Source organism: Branchiostoma floridae, chromosome 2 (genome assembly GCF_000003815.2).
Source record: "Branchiostoma floridae strain S238N-H82 chromosome 2, Bfl_VNyyK, whole genome shotgun sequence".
NCBI classification, from domain to species: Eukaryota; Metazoa; Chordata; class Leptocardii; order Amphioxiformes; family Branchiostomatidae; genus Branchiostoma; species Branchiostoma floridae.
Genome location: NC_049980.1, coordinates 15,016,542 through 15,034,696, shown reverse-complemented (window position 1 = coordinate 15,034,696; position 18,155 = coordinate 15,016,542). Strand labels below are relative to the sequence as shown.

The following is an 18,155-nucleotide window of genomic DNA, read 5'->3' as shown; positions in this document are numbered from 1 at the left end:
ACCCCTAACGTTACACATTTTCTTTTGTTTGATGCTCCAGTGTGCAGACCACACTGGGTCATCCCTGTGGTGATTTCTGCCGTAGTTCTGACGTTGCTGACCACCGGCGGGGTCCTGGCCGGGCTCTACTTCAGCTCTACTGGGCAGGCTGGGCGGCAGGCAAGTACAGATCCATGGTTTCCTTTAATATGTGAACTGGTCAGAATTGCCCTGAAGAAGGTGACAGACAGTCACCGAAACGTTGGTGAGAATGGAGCAATGGTTGCACAAAAGAGTCTCTTTATTCATGGTTTTCTTTACTTTGACAAGAAGGTTGTTTGAAGTGTCCTTTGTGTGTCAAATTTGATCATGTTTGATTAAAGGCACCCTAGCGGTTTACTAAGGTGCTGCAGTGGAACTTTTGGCAGTATTGGCCCCTGTTTTTGAAGAAAAGCTTATTAGTGAATGCTTAACATTTTGCACAAAAATAATGTATAAAACTTTTCGTATGTGGTGTACCGTCATAGATAAACCTTCACGCGAGGCTGCAGGTATGTTGGATTCATGATGACAGTGGTTTAATCAATAAATAACAATCTATGCCCTCTACAGCCAACAGCTGCTGTGACCACTGGTCACTCTGCTGCCGACATGGCTGCCACCACTGGTCACCCTGGCAACAGTTCTGGTAACCATGACAACAGAGTTGGTCACCTTGACAACAAATATCATCACCCTGACAACAGATCTGATCACCTTGACAACAGATCTGATCACCCTGACAACAGATCTGATCACCATGACAACAGATTCGGTCACCATGACAACAGATCTGATCCCCATGACAGCAGTTCGGAGGGAACCACTACAGCGGATAGAGATTTATTTTTCAAAGTTCTGCCAGAACCTCCGGTGAGCAGATTTCTTTCTTTTGTCGTGTTCTGTACAGATCCCACTTGCAAACGGTTTATAATCATTATGTCTATGACTCCACATTAATCTCCACACAGATTGTATGGTTGGCAGGCAGGCAGCATCCATGTACCAAACCTTAACTAGTATCAGCCATTGCCAAGCAATCGCAATGGAGATTTCTTGGCATTTGGACGGACATTGTTTCGAGACATACAGGATTTTGCCACATGGCTGCCATTTTAGCATCCCTGACATCTTCACATCTGCTTGCAGATTGCCGTAGCATCACTTTACAGAAAATAAATCAGTCATTAAACATTGTTTGTCATTATTGTTGTTCTTTGCCAGAAGTGGTCAGGAGATGACCAGCCGGCAACCACCTCGCCACCAGCCTCCCCCAGCTCACACGGTGCCTCACTGCCACCGACCACTACATCGCCATTGATATCCAACAACCCACAAGGTATGTGGAACCGTACCTGATTTGTCCATGTATGTATGTGTGTACGTGCTGAATAAAACCTGCGATGCGCCAAGTCTCCCGTCCGGATGAATGTTGTCACAACTGTCAGGGGTGTTGCCCGGCCAGGCTCAGATGCTACCGATTTGTCCCGGTTGACTGACGGATACCGCAGTATTTTCACGGGTAGGTCACGGCGTCTATTACGGTCCCAATGTGATTTTAAATCAAAGTTTCAAAAAATCCGGGGCCCGGCCATGCCCGAAAATAGCTCAGTAGCAGCAGGATGTCCCAAGGGGCCATGTATGGGTCACACCCAAAAGCTCACAAATAACAGCCCATAAACTACCCAACAGTGCCTCTTTTTCCATCCAATTGTAACCGTGGTATTACCTGCATGTCTCCAGAAAGCGACATCCCGGAGAGGATCGTGTTTGGCGGGAAAGGAGCGTCGCCTGGAAACTTCAGCGGTCCCAGCGGCATGGCCGTGTCAGCTGATAACGAGATAGTCGTGGCTGACGTGCACAACAGGCGGGTCCAGGTGTTCAGCACAGAGGGCGTCTTCCTCCGCCTGTTCCCGGCTGCACTGCCTGGCACTGGTGAGTAGAGCTTGTCCTTACTAATAGGACTATCATAGGAACTAATGGTTACCTACTACTGTAGGGGCATCGCCATTAACTACTAGTACCTAGTATTAAGTAACAGGTCTCTGGACTTCGTTGGGGGCATCCTCAGTAGAAAGCTTAGTAGCGCCTACAGCTAGATGTTCAGTGTGCTCTAACCAGCTGCATTACCAAAGTGATTAGTGTTTAATTTATCCCTAGAACTATCGTAGAGTGGAAGGCATTGTTTAACTACACCCCATGCACGTTAAAGAACCCCCACACGTGCGATGGTGCGATGTGAGATGGAGCCAAACCCTTCTGTCTGGAGTTGGTGATTCACTTCAAATCACCCGGATGGAGGCCTGGCAAACCTCCATACCGTATCAGCCACACGGTGATTTACCAGCGAAAGGGTATGTCACCCCGTGAGGGGCGATATAACCCCGCCGTGTAAACATGTGCAAACATGTCAGGGCTCCCTTGGAAATCAGTCATCTAGACTGAAGGGACTACCCTATAAGATCAATCAATCAATCAATCAATCAATCAATCCTCATTAACTACCCACCTGAGTACTTTAGTACCTTGAAATTCCAGTTCGTTGGGGGCGGCATCTTTTGCACTGTAGTTCCATGCATCCATGAGTAATTCATCAAGCCACATAGTTCAAGTCTATTCAGGGCTATGGAACTGTGCGGCTCTGAGAGAGACAGTCTTAGAGAGATAGAGAGATAAAGAGAGAGAGACAGAGAGAGAGAAACAGAGAGACAGAGAGAGAGAGAGAGAAAGAGATGCAGTGAGTGCACAGAGTTGTGTGGCACAAAGACCATAAATTTACCTTAATTCTCCCCGCTGCAGTGTCGGGCACAGATGGCCAGTTGATGTACCCTACCGAAGTGGACATTGACCAACAAGGGCACGTCTGGGTGGTGGGGGTGGTTAAGTTCCCTTCCATGGCCAGTGCCGTGTCTGTTGTAGACTATCAGGATGGCCTGCCGGTCGCCATGTTTGACGTGAAACGCGACGCGTCTTACCCGAAGATCGCCGTGGACAGGCGAAGCGGCAAGATCATCGTTGAGGCTGCGAGTGAGATTCTGATGTTCCAGCCGGACGGCTCGTTTGACCGGAGCTTCAAACCAGGGGATTCGGGCATATTGTACATCACAACAGACCTGTGGGGGAACATTGTAATGACTGACCTCTCCACCAGCGTGAAGGTTCGATTCATGGTTTCTTTTGACTACTTCTGTTTTCCTTCCTTCCTTCCTTCCTTCCTTCCTTCCTTCTTTCCTTCCTTCCTTCCATCCTTCCTTCCTCCATTCATTCATTCCTTTTTTCATTCATTCATTCATTCATTCATTCATTTATTTCTTCATTCATTTATTTCTTCATTCATTCATTCACTCATTCATTCCCCCATTAATTACTTTATGTGTTCATTCATTCATTCAGTCATTAATTCATCCACTCACCCAGATATACAATCAGGCCGGACATCTGATCCTCACCTTCGCCACAAATGGCAAACCGCTGGGCGTGAGCACGGCCTCCCGCGGGTACATCATCGTGGGGGACCTGGTCGGCGGGCGGGTGGAGGTCTTCACAGGCGCCGGGGAGTTTGTACGCACCGCCGCTGACGTCACCAACCCCTGGGCCATTGCCGTGGGGCCGGCCGGAGATCTGGTGGTCACCAACACAATTGACAACGTCGTGACGATCTTTCCACGTCGGATAGTGTTTCTGGTTGGATAGGGGACCAACAACCGGTGCAATGGCCAAGTAGCCTTGCTTCAGTAGGTCGTGAGTTTGATTCCCAGCCGAGTCATACCAAAGTGTTTTAAGATTATAGTACATACTATTTTGCTCAGCACTTAGCACGTAGGAGACGCACAATTGGTGCAAGGGTTAGCCTCATTCATGTGCACTTTCATCTAGCATCACTGACTTTACTTTTTGGGGAGGGCGAGCACTGATTCTCGAATTTCAACTTCTCCACTGTCGGGAGAGGGTTTCCACACAGCGACCATGTTGAAAATTACAAATCAGATCCCCCCACCTACAGTAGTCCATGGGCCAGGACGATTTTTTGTACCACCGAGAGGGACCAGAGCTAATATGGATTTTTTGAATCTGCAATAACCAAAGTTTATTCTTGTATATTAGCAAGCTTTTATGTACAGCTTTATTATTGTAATCACGTGACCAAATGACGTCATTACAATGAACATTGCTGTTGGGGGCTAAATACAAAAGACCGGGACAAATTATCAAACATCAACAATTTTCCGTGAAAATTGGTTTGTAGATAAAACATGCCTTGGGAATCACAAAATAATCAATATTTTGTCGATATTCAGTATCTTTAGGAAGTTACGAGTCTTTAAACTCCGATTTTGGGGGTAATCTCGGTGTAGAAAATGCATTGTTTACTTTCCAACATCAGGCATTTTTTCGGGCTACCTATGGGGTCTCTTATGATAAGTTATGTTGATTGGCCAAATCATTACCTGCATTTTGGGCTGAAAATGAAGAAAATCCGTCAATTCTATCAGGAGTTATAAGTGTTTTAAGAATTACACCCCTGCGGGCGTTTTATCAAATCACCCTGGTATCGCAATGCATCATGGGTAATATTAAGAGGCTCTGTCTGTAGAAAAAACGAGTTGTCAAAGTCAAAATATCGATCTTTTTCAATAGTGTGATGCCTTTATCTAATTATACAAGAAAAATAATTTTGGGATAAGGTGGTGGCCACTGGTTGCCATGACAACGGCCATTTTGCTCTATGAACAAGGCTTACATCTCGCCCATTATACACACCTGTGGCCTACAGAAACACTCAGAAATTAACAGATATATGATAGGAAATTCTGTAATTCCATCATTTTCATAACTGGACAAAGTTACAACATATGGTCACAGGAATTCATTCACACTTTTTGCATACATCACTTCAAAATGGTTAATTTGGGGATTTCATGGTCATTTTTAGAAAAAAAATGTACATTTATGGCTCCTGTGCCCTTGTAATTAAATCAAATGACCTGGAATTTAGTGTCGGAATGCCTTTTACATATACAAACAGGACTTTATTCATGGCCTTTGCACACACTACTTTATTTCGGTTAAATATTGCGATTTTTTGCCATTTTTATGCCAAAAATGTATATTTTTTGCTCCTGTACCCTAGTAGTTAAACTAAATGACATGAAATTCGGTGTGAATGCAGCTTTCACACTAGGGATTGGAGAGGAGTCACTTGGAAGAGTCCATTTAGTATTGGGGTACATCTGGAACAGTCCATTTTTGAACGGGGGCAGATTTTGAAAATTTAATTTCGGATTAATTGGGATGTTGGTATTGTTCTAGGGTGGGTAAAATAATACGAGAAAACATACAACTCACACAAAACGGGGATACAGATCAGACAGTGCAGGGGGTATGGACACTACTGGGAGAACGAACAAAACGGGAGGTACGGACACTACTAGGCGTACAGACACCACAGGGTTTACGGCACTACAAGGGGTACAGACACTACAGGGTTTACGGCACTACTAGGGGTACAGACACCACAGGGTTTACGACACTACTAGGGGTACAGACACCACAGGGTTTACGGCACTACTAGGGGTGCAGACACCACAGGGTTTACGGCACTACTAGGGGTACAGACACCACAGGGTTTACGGCACTACTAGGGGTATCTGCACCACAGGGTTTACGGCACTGCTAGGGGTACAGACACCACAGGGTTTACGGCACTACTAGGGGTACAGACACTACAGGGTTTACGGTACTACTAGGGGTACAGACACTACAGGGTTTACGGCACTACTAGGGGTACAGACACCACAGGGTTTACGGCACTGCTAGGGGTACAGACACCACAGGGTTTACGGCACTACTAGGGGTACAGACACCACAGGGTTTACGGCACTACTAGGGGTATCTGCACCACAGGGTTTACGGCACTGCTAGGGGTACAGACACCACAGGGTTTACGGCACTACTAGGGGTACAGACACCACAGGGTTTACGGCACTACTAGGGGTACAGACACCACAGGGTTTACGGCACTACTAGGGGTATCTGCACCACGGGTTTACGGAAAAGGCTGGGCTGTCTACCTGGGCTGTCTACCAGGGCTGTCTACCTGGGCTGGCTATCACGTCAGGCTACTTGGACCTACGAAAGCCCATTGGGACAAAAGCTGTTTTAGCAGTAGGGGTTGTTTGTGCTCAGCGAAGAAGCTGTGTCTGAAGGATCTGTGTGTTATTATGTGAATGAGTTGTGTGAAGTGGCAGTGTGTGAAGCAGCTGTGTTTGAAGGAGCTGTGTATGTTACATAACCAGAGGTTCTGGGTTCGAATCAGTTGATATGCCACCGATTTTGTACACTTGGGAAGAGCTCTTAAAAAGAGTACCTATCTTCGGTAATTATAAGGGTCCCTCAGATAGGGCACATGACTTACGGAAAAGACTAGGGGTCCTTCCTTCCCAGTGTAAGTGGTTCAAAACCTTAAGTCCTATGGCTACACCTGGGGTAATTGCTGTCGTATTGAGTTAGCACCGAATGGCAACAGTTCTAGACCCTTGCATTTTACTTTACTTTATTTCAGGCTCTAACTGGCCCATAAGACACATGGACAAACATGAAAAACATAAAATATGTACAACATTTTAGACCATCATGAAAATATTATGACTAAGTATAGAGGCGCCGCCAGAGATTGGGGAAGAAAGAATTGTGGTAAAAAAAAGAGTCGGACCTGAGCACAGACTGCACAATGGTATTGGATGAATTGAAAAGCCTACTTACAAATGAATGGCACTGTTTGCGCCATCTGGCATCGAAGGTATCCGTATTGTTAAATACAAACATTTCACTTGCGCTACAAGATCTAGGAAAATTCATTATTATACGGAAACAATTGTTGTAAGCAATGCGACATTTCGACGGAACATTCGAACGAAAAGAATTCAATTTTAGCAACGATTCAATTGTCGATCTTGATGGCGTAGAAGGACCCTGATAGCCACTAAAGAATGACTCCTGGACGCCTTTGACAAACTAGCCACCAGTCTTAAGACTAATCCAATCACCCCAATAAATGTTAATAGCCCTTCCCAAGCACAAGATCGGTGGCATATCAACTGATTTGAACCCAGAACATCTGGGTTATGTAACACACACAATTGCTTCACACAAAGCCCCTTCACACACCGCTCCTTCAAACACAGCTCCTTCACATACAGCCCATTCACATACAGTTCCTTCACACATAGCGTATTCATTGAGCACAAACAACCCTACTGCTAAAACAGTTTTTGTCCCAATGGGCTTTCGTAGGTCCAAGTAGCCTGACGTGATAGCCAGCCCAGGTAGACAGCCCAGGTAGACAGCCCAGGTAGACAGCCCAGCCTTTTCCGTAAACCCCTGCACCACAGGGTTCACGGCACTACTAGGGGTACAGACACCACAGGGTTTACGGCACTACTAGGGGTATCTGCACCACAGGGTTTACGGCACTGCTAGGGGTACAGACACCACAGGGTTTACGGCACTACTAGGGGTACAGACACCACAGGGTTTACGGCACTACTAGGGGTACAGACACCACAGGGTTTACGGCACTACTAGGGGTACAGACACCACAGGGTTTACGGCACTACTAGGGGTACAGACACCACAGGGTTTACGGCACTACTAGGGGTATCTGCACCACAGGGTTTACGGCACTACTAGGGGTACAGACACCACAGGGTTTACGGCACTGCTAGGGGTACAGACACCACAGGGTTTACGGCACTACTAGGGGTATCTGCACCACAGGGTTTACGGCACTACTAGGGGTATCTGCACCACAGGGTTTACGGCACTGCTAGGGGTACAGACACCACAGGGTTTACGGCACTACTAGGGGTACAGACACCACAGGGTTTTACGGCACTGCTAGGGGGACAGACACCCCAAGGGTTTACCGGCACTACCTAGGGGTACTCGACACCCCAAGGGTTTCCGGCCCTCCTAGGGGGTATCCTGCACCCCCAGGGTTTTACGGGCACTTCCTAGGGGGTATCCGAAACCCCCAAGGGTTTACCGGCCCCTCTAAGGGGGATCCGGCACACCAGGTTTTCCGCCATTCCAAGGGGTACAGCCACCCCAGGTTTTACGCCACTCCTAGGGGTACAGACACCACAGGCTCTACGGCACTACTAGGGGTACAGACACCACAGGGTTTACGGCACTACTAGGGGTACAGACACCACAGGGTTTACGGCACTACTAGGGGTACAGACACCACAGGGTTTACGGCACTACTAGGGGTACAGACACCACAGGGTTTACGGCACTACTAGGGGTACAGACACCACAGGGTTTACGGCACTACTAGGGGTACAGACACCACAGGGTTTACGGCACTACTAGGGGTATAGGCACCACAGGGTTTACGGCACTACTAGGGGTACAGACACCACAGGGTTTACGGCACTACTAGGGGTACAGACACCACAGGGTTTACGGCACTACTAGGGGTATAGGCACCACAGGGTTTACGGCACTACTAGGGGTATATGCACCACAGGGTTTACGGCACTGCTAGGGGTACAGACACCACAGGGTTTACGGCACTACTAGGGGTACAGACACCACAGGGTTTACGGCACTGCTAGGGGTACAGACACCACAGGGTTTACGGCACTACTAGGGGTACAGACACCACAGGGTTTACGGCACTGCTAGGGGTACAGACACCACAGGGTTTACGGCACTGCTAGGGGTACAGACACCACAGGGTTTACGGCACTGCTAGGGGTATCTGCACCACAGGGTTTACGGCACTGCTAGGCGTACAGACACCACAGGGTTTACGGCACTACTAGGGGTACAGACACCACAGGGTTTACGGCACTACTAGGGGTACAGACACCACAGGGTTTACGGCAAAAAATGCCATCATACAAAAATCATATCATAAGCATTATATCATATATATATTTCCGACTCATAGAGTCTGTTCGAGTTGTCGCCATGGTTATTACGAATATGCATGGTAAACTGACCCGAGACCGACGAGAGCTGAGATTTGATCTAATTATCAACTCACGTGCATGTAGCGATCAATCATTTGTCTGCATCACCTGTGCGTGATAGGCAGGCTCTTCTACGGGTGCGCTGTTCTTCGGTTGCTACTGTGGCAGTTGCGACTGATATAATTCTCCATTTCGTCAATATCGACAATATCAGGGAAAATTGAAACCATCACAGCATGCCAAAAATTTACGAACCTTTAACGTCATTAAAAAATGATCACAATGAAGTCTTCAATGGGGCAATTAAAAGCTTACGACGATGGAGAAACTTTGAACATGTTCAAAATCCATTTCAGCTGTATTTTCGTCATAGGACGCTCCCCGATTCACTGCGATTGACGCAGGTACGCTGTTATGACCTCATCGTACGATGCACTACGCGCTTTGTGACCACGGCTTTATATATTTAAACTATTGCTTCCGATTTTCTTTAGACAGCTTTTCAAAAGTAAAATATAGCCGACGCATGTGTTCCTCTGTGAGGAGGCCCTCCTCAAAGACCTTTTGTACTTATATAATAATATATAATTTTTCCCAACCCTTGCTTTGTCCCTCCCTGACGTATTGCATCTGTAGGTAGCAACACCTATGCTATAGCTGCAGTACACTGTGCATCAGTCATAATTGTCCTGAGGATGGTACAGACGGTCACTGAACCGTCAGTGAAAATAACGCAGGGGTTGTGGAAAAAGTCTTCATCCAGTGACATACGCGTACCAACATGATGACACTATTCACGGATCTTTTGTACTTCAGAAAGACTATTGTCTATCTCAGCACGTCGTTCACATACAATGGCTATTGTTGTAAGTTTAAGTTCTCCACGAATCACACATCGTTGGCGCCATCTCCATTCCTAGTCCCTTTTTAATCTAATTTAATCTATTCATCTCAAAACAGGTGGGTAGCCCCTACAACTTTTGAGAGTTGATTTCCAAGGGGGCCCACCATACATGTAAAACAAAACGTGTTACATTCAGTAAGAGTAAAGACACCAGTGGACAACATACAGTATATCACAAGAAAACCGAATAAACAAAATCCGTGTCCATTTCACCAAGGAGATTTCATCAGATAAAAACTCCTTGATTTCCCAGTCATTTAAGTTTTAAGGTCAAAGCACCAACGTCAAAAATGCATGGAGGTCAGGGGTCGAGATGCTACATGTGTGAAAATTGCTACAGTGGGGGCACATCTGCTATTAGTAGTGGGTGTTTGTGTAAACTATGTACATGTATGAAACTGACATACTCTCTCCTGAATGCTAAGTGCTATAGCTAAGGTGTAGAGAAGGTGTGTCCCATTTTCAAAAGGTATGACACGGTCACCCAAATCAATACATCAAATTTACTGTTAGTAACAGTATTTTTATTACAGTTATGTGTGGTTTTCACACAGCTACACAAAAAGCAACCTCCATAGTGAAACATCACTTTTAACCTGTTTATTATGCCCCCCTCCAAAACAACAACATATTAAGAACCTGACATGGCTCGCGTTATTTGTGGCCCAATTAGACAACGATTAATATTACTCTCTCCAGCAACATTAACACCATCCGCCAGGTGCATTACCTCCAATTACCTCCTTAGAAATGACCAAAATTTCAAGAGATTGAAAGTCTGCTTTTAGTGGTTCAAGTACCCCTAGTACATCCTCTTATTTAAAATTCAATGCTTCATCCTCACCTTTTGGTCTAGTGACTAGTCTCTCACCAGGCTTCGTGGATCGGTGGTCTAATTGCAGAAGTTGGACAAATAGAGTCAATAGTACGCTAGGTGGTGAGGATAATGTTTCTACTTGGCCGGCCGACTCCCCTAGCGTACTATTGACGGTATTTGTCCAAATTAGACCACCGATCCACGAAGCCTAGTAGAGGCTACTTTTGGTCTGTAAAAGTAGGGAAAATACCAAAAAATATGATCATATCTTCATCAGATCCATGAGGGTAGCCATCGCAATTTCAGTAATTTTCGGTCATAGATTGTTTCATTTTCGAGGACTCTTAGGGGAACCCAGACCTCAATAACAACAAAAAAAACTCGAGAGTTTTAATCATATGGCTGTTCATAGTTTCACATACCTATCACACATACAAAGAATGAGTCAATTTGGCCGACCCCAACCTTCCGACCTTAGCATACTATTAGTTTGCCTGGTTTTCTCGTGCAATTACATTATCGAAGGTACCCAAAAGTCAACAAGACTCACGTTTCTATCCGAATGACATGAGCAAATTTTATGTGCCAGACAAGAAAAGTACAAAAACTTGCATTCATCCCAGAATAGCCTTGTTCTTGACCTGAAAAGTTTGTTATGGTCTTGTAAATTTTCAATATGCATGACGTAGTCCTGCATCCATGTCACTGTCCTGTGTATTAAACGGTGTCACATGTGGAGCCCTGGTAACCCCCATGTAGAGCCTTTTCATTGTGTACGACATACTAGCTATAGATATACGCAATGATGTAGTACGGTATCTACTAAATGAGGAAAAGTGAAAATGAAAATGTTCAAAATCAAGGTAATTCCTTTTCAGGTATCCTCATATCCCCCATGTAGAGCCCAACTTATCATTATATTTCAGCCATACCATATATGGTATGGTGAAATATATTGTATTCGTAATGTTTCTTTCTTTCTTTCTTTCTCCTGTCAAATCTTCAAAGCGATTCATCTCCGTCGTTCCGTGACCGAATGACCTGAAATTTAGCACAAAGGTAGAGTGGGTCAATACCAAGGTGTGTTTTTCTGATTTTATTCATATCTGCCTCTAAAATGATTTTATTGAAGTTTAAAGGTCATGTTTTGACCAAAACTGTATATTGTGGCCCCCTGTTCCCTTGAATTACAATGGAATGACCTTAGATTTGGTGTAGATAGGCATTAGATAGTTGGTAAAATGATCCAAGTAAAATTTTTGGTATAAACCAATTTCAAATTATTAATTTCTGCACTTTTCTGAGGGGAAATTGGTTTTCTTTCGGTCTTCTCCCGTGAACTCCAGTGACCCCAGAGCCCACACGTGCCAGGTGCCAGCGGTCTGGGGAGAGCGAGAGTTAATTACTTTATGGACGCCAGCCAATCAGCGACGAGAAAGGCGAATGCTAGTTAATATTCATAAGCGGGGCCTTGCAATCCCGTATATACACAAACAGATGCACATTACAGCCTTACAGTTGCCATATGGTGCCCTGTGCCCGGTTTGAAATTGTAGTTTGCGAGGATTTGGAGTTCAGACAGGGTCATTTGAGCGGTAGCGGACGGTACGCGTGCATTGAACGTTAGTGGCGATGACTTTACCAACATTCCGCATGGCACTATCAATCATTTTCGGCAGATTTGGACAGGGAAAATTGGACAGTTTGCGTTTAGTTTTGATACGTAAGTTTGACAGTGGCGAGAATGGATGTATTTTTCCCGAACAAATGTAGGTACTTCTAGTATTGTTGTTGTTCTTTTTTGACGTAAACTTTGTACATTAAAATTGTAAGTAACTTTAAACTGCCAGAGTTTGAGCCCAATAAAACACTCTCAGTACCAGAGTATCACCACTGACCTCCGAAAAGAAACCCACGAACAAGGTAGAAACACCTATCCTCCAGGTCTCGCACGCTACGAGCAGGAAATTATAACACTCAGACAAGATTACGTCCGATGGCTCAGCGGATTGCATACAAAGTAAAACAATTTAACAGTGGTATGCAGGGGCATATACTTAACAAAGAATTCGAAGGAAAATGAAATAACGTTATACAGATAAAGCCAAATCAAATTAACTTGTTGGTCATGGGATTTTTCAGAAAAGAAATGAAGCGACAGAGTGGTAAAATTCTTGTAAAAATTCGAGACGTCTCCGTTTATAATGGCTCATACAAAACAAGAAGAAGATTGAAGTTTTTAGCTTGAAAAAAACAACAACACTCCTACTACACAGTACCTGCACCTGCTTGACAATTATCAAAATGTATGCCCTATAGCTACTTGCTTAAAAAAAAGTTCACTGCAATGATAAATGTACCCATATAACAAGGAGATTATTACGGTATTTAGACCTAGTTATCGAAGTGGAAATTGTTGAATGGCGTCATGTAATTTCATGATGAAAATCTTAATGGAAGATGCGTTTTTTTTCACTCTCGGAAAAATAGGAGCTGCCGCAATTCTAAAAACCAATCAGTTATGCATAGGCGCTCCTGTGGAAGATTATATTCTTCCATATGGGCCCGGGGCATATTGGGCAAGCTCTGTTTTGACCTGGAATCAACTCACAATATTAGTTCTCTTTTGGGGATAACTTACAGTTAAAATATTGCATTTTTGCGCAGGGGTGACTTGGAACAGTCCAATGTTGCGTGGGAATGGGTATGGCTGAAATATGCTGTATTTGCACCCAAGCAAATGTCGGCCTTTCTAGTTTCCAATCAATTATGATATTTTTCGCATTTACACGTGATTTACAAGAAGACAGGAGCAAAATTATGTGTCAGAGAACTTGACTCTCTGCTGTTCTATGCTTGAAACATGACTGAGTACCCCCTTAGCAACGGCCTTAGCAACAGTTTTGCTAATGATTCTGAAACAAATGACGTAAAAAAACATATTTCCGCATCTCTTAAACGTTAAACATTTCAGCACTATTCTTTATACTTCTACAAAGGTAATCAGACCAAAACACTACAGAAAAATTAGTTCTGTGTATCAGTTTTGTTGTGGAGTACGATCTAAAACCTCCTTAGCTACAGCCTTAGCAACGGCCTTAGCAACGATATTGTCACTACAAGCTGGCAGATGTGTCATCCTTCACACATTCATATCTCCGGATTGCATTGACGGATTTCGATCATTTCAAGTTTAATGTGCAGCGCATGATACCCACAGTAAGTCTAAATCATCAGGCAAGGCCCCATAGGTAATGTGAATAAATGCACGATATTGGAATGTAAAGTATATATTTTTTATGTGAAAATCTCCAAAAAAATCCGATTCTAGGACTCGTAATTTTCTATCAAAGCTGAATATTGAAAAAGGAAGAATATTTCGGTGGTTGTAGTGACTGGCTCTACCAACCTATGAATTTTTACTGAAAAATATTGATTTTTGATATTTCTATCGCGTCCCTTTCAGCATAGTGTCAATCAGAGAGATCTGTTTGGATGACGTCACTTGGTCACGTGATCATAACAGGAAAGCTGTACATAAAAGCTTGTTATCATGGATTACAATAAACTTTGGTTATTGCAGATTAAAAAAATGCATGGTAGCTCTGGTCCCTCTCAGTGGTACAAATATCGTCAATTTCGGGTCCTGTTTGTTTGTTTTTGTTTACAAGATTGGTCCCTATGCCTAATATGGCATCAAGTTTTATCAATTTGAGGTCTGCATTAGCGCACAATGAATTTCATCCATGAAAAAAAAATTTTTCACGCTTTGTGTGTTGTCTTCTTAGTCATACTTGTATGTTATGCATGTTTCCATTATAAAGTCGAGGGTGACACAAATTCAATATAGGACGCAGCAACGCCGCCAACATACCTCAAGTCTTCTATAATTAAACTTTTGGAGAGCTACTCTAGACCTTCAGTACCAAAAATTGTTCTAAAATGTGCAAAATAAAGGTCTTAACTTTATTCATTCATTCATTATTCCTCCAACAGGAAATTGTCTTTTCATAGTGTAATTACAAGGAAGTGCATCAGTAATTGACGTTCTCGCATACGTGACTTTTACAGACAGTTAATGTATTCATTGTCTTAACTTCAAATTACTCGAGTATGAACTTCTGCTAGCACATGATTATATATGGTGGACTTGGCCATTTTGTGTGGGGGAGGGTGGGGACAGCATAATGTTGAAGTAATTCTACATGAAGTTATGTGTACAAAGATGCCAGAGCAATTTAAAACCAAATAAAAGCGAACAGACCACGAGTGTATCTTATTACACAAACTTCCAGATACAGTTGGAAAGTAACCTATTTGGAAACTTGTTACCAAAGTCACCCCTCCAACTACAATGGTCTGATCCTAACTACCAAATTGAAAAAGAAAAAAAATGTTCAACTGATGATTTCGCCCCGGCAAACACACGTGTGCCTCCTGTGTGGGATATGATATCTCCAACCCAAGAGAAAGATTGGGCAGGACTTTGGAACAGTGAGAACGTGTCTGGTTACCGGTAGAATCTGCTGTGGACACATCTTGACATCTGAACCTCCTTCTGCACACCTGTATATCTTATGTCCGGCAGCATGCTGTCAATGACCATCCGGTGAATTTTTTTTGTATCACTAGAGAGGCATTGAATTTCAAAATCATAGGAGACGTCAATGGTATTTTTTTACAGAAAATCTTAAGTCTGTTACATTGCTCAGGGCATTAACCAGGTGACCTGCAAAAATTGACTGGTCTCAAAGATTGTCGCACAGTGATTGAGAGAACACCGGCCATGTTCTTAATGGAAATGTGCTTTTGAGCTTGCAGACACGTTGGGTGAGTTCTTTCTCCTTTTGTGTGGCAGCTGGAAAAAATACTTTTAACCCTTAGCGCGCTAAAGTAGCTGTATGCCCACCAATTTTCTTTTAGTGGTAGGCAGCAGAGAGAAGGTTAGAGAGAATGTCCACTCCTAGTATGGCAGAAGACATTGCCTCCTCCGTGGTGCCAGGGGTGACAGTGAAAGAGTTCTCACGAGACAGCGTGAGTCCAGCAGTTTCGCAGCCCCGGAGCCTCGGCAGGAAAACTGCCCGGGAAAGGGACAGTGATGGGTACAGGGGGGATGATGAGCTGGAAGATACGGAGGAGGAGGAGAAGGATGTTGATGATGATGATGATGATGATGGCATGTCTGAGAAAAGTGATGCTGACCGTGGAGAAACACCTGGTAATGTCCATGTCGAGGCCGCTGCTTTCATCGGAAATGATGACATGACGCTCATCAAGAATCGGGAAAAAGGGATGCGAAGAAAAAGCCCTCTTCGGAAAACAAAGGGACTGGCAAGAGGACGCAGTGATATCTCCACCTGCTTAGCAACAGCCTGCGGGACCTCCCCTAACACTGCCAACACTCCAGCCTCTGTGGATGATGTCACCATCACACCAGGTCTGGGCACACCATCGGAAACCCTTCCTCCGAATCCCACAAGCCCTGGACACGCCCGCGACCCAAACTCTGAACACGCCCGGGACCCGAACTCTGGACACGCCCGGGACCCGAACTCTGGACACACCCGGGACCCAAACTCTGGACACGCCCGGGACCCGAACTCTGGACACGCCCGCGACCCAAACTCTGGACACGCCCGCGACCCAAACTCTGGACACGCCCGCGACCCAAACTCTGGACACGCCCGCGACCCAAACTCTGGACACGCCCGCGACCCAAACTCTGGACACGCCCGCGACCCAAACCCCACCTACAACCAGGACACACGAAACCCGGGTCTGCAAAACGCTCGCAACCCGAACCCCATGTACCCCCACACGGAGCCGAGGCATGAGCCAGATGTCACCCAGGAACCGGAAGCTGTGGGTCAGGACAACCCAGGCTTCGTGGGTCAGGACAACCCCAGCTTCGTGGGTCAGGACAACCCCAGCTTTGTGGGTCAGGACAACCCCAGCTTTGTGGGTCAGGACAACCCCAGCTTCGTGGGTCAGGACAACCCCAGCTTTGTGGGTCAGGACAACCGAGGCTTCGTGGGTCAGGACAACCCCAGCTTCGTGGGTCAGGACAACCCAGGCTTTGCGTCGGACTCACCTGGGTACCAGGAGGATGCTGGGGAGCAGGAGGATGATAGGTATTCTTTATTCCTTTAACATTTTAACTATTGATGTAACTATTGCGTAGCGAGTAGCAGCAGATGCTAATGGATCCTGAATAACTGTAGGTGAAACAGAGCCCTTTATACACAGTTCGGAAACTTGATTTCAGTCAACCTTATCTTCGGAAGTACTTGTCAATTTCATTGTTTTATGATAATCATTGGAAGGCATATTTAGTGCTGTTTGCCATTTGATAATACATGCACACGTTGGTATCAGGGTTATATATATGAGTGTCAATGTCATGAATGAGTCGAGGAGAAAAAGTGCGTAAATTTCCCTTGATTTTTTGTCCGCTGTTTTTTTCTTTGTAATGATTGGCATCAATGTCCTTCATCAGTAGATAGCCTGTATATTTGCTTTTAAAATGATACCTCATTAGCTAAATGAATGCTTTTCTATGCCCCAAGCACAAATCCAGGTTCCCATGGGAATCAGGAAGCCTGTGGCGTCCCCCGTCCACCCGTGCCCGATGCCGATCCCTCCATCCAGCCGTACGCCGTGAGGTACAGAGAAGACGATGACGTCATCACGCCGTACGCTGTCGCCTACATGTGCAGGGATGACTCGGATTCGTGCAGCTCCAAGCGGACAGACAGTACCGCAACCTCCAGCAACAGGACCTCAACCAGTACCGACTTCGACGGGGGCTATCCTGGTAAGTTTAAAAAAAAAGTTAAAGTCCTTCCCGCGCCTGATGGCGCATAGGGCGACGCCCATCTCCGTTTCAGTAGCCCTTGGGCCACACAGCGCAATTACTACAGCAGGGGGCTAGTCCACTGGTAGTGGTGTGTGTTAAATTTCCATACTCTTTCCCGAATGCTGAGTGCTGAGCAGAGAAAGAAGCATATAATACCATTTTTAAAGTCTTTGGTATGACTCGGCCGGGGATCAAACTCACGACCTACCGAATGCAGGGCAAACACTCTACCCACTAGGCCTTGCACCGGTCTTGCAAATACCTGGACTTATCCTGGTAAGGCTTGGGTCATTCATTCATTCATTCATTTCCACTCGGGCCCGGCCGGGATTTTTTTAAAGGAGCGAAATATTAAAATGTATTGACAAAATATACACTTATTCTGCCCATGAATGTAAGTGTTGACATTTTGTGTATTTTGATGTCTTTCGTATCATTCTTTTCCCTCCCAAAATTTAAAGCTGCCCGGCTGGGCTCCGGTTTGGAAATGTGACCTAAGCCCTAGGCTACGTCACATTTCCAAACCAGGGCCCAGCTGGGCACTTCAAGCTTTGGGAATGAAATGATATGATCAAAAGACAT

The 18,155-nt window shown here is 45.1% G+C and overlaps 1 protein-coding gene across 1 annotated transcript; it reads left to right on the top strand.

Moving 5' to 3' along the window:
- Nucleotides 1-601: 601 nt before the first annotated feature.
- Nucleotides 602-5,491, top strand: LOC118403269 (tripartite motif-containing protein 3-like). The gene is made up of 5 exons (XM_035801887.1): nucleotides 602-891; nucleotides 1,243-1,357; nucleotides 1,762-1,953; nucleotides 2,818-3,176; nucleotides 3,436-5,491. Exons 1-5 carry the CDS (start codon nucleotides 631-633, stop codon nucleotides 3,709-3,711), a joined length of 1,203 nt encoding a protein of 400 aa, XP_035657780.1. The 5' UTR covers nucleotides 602-630; the 3' UTR covers nucleotides 3,712-5,491.
- Nucleotides 5,492-18,155: the final 12,664 nt, after the last annotated feature.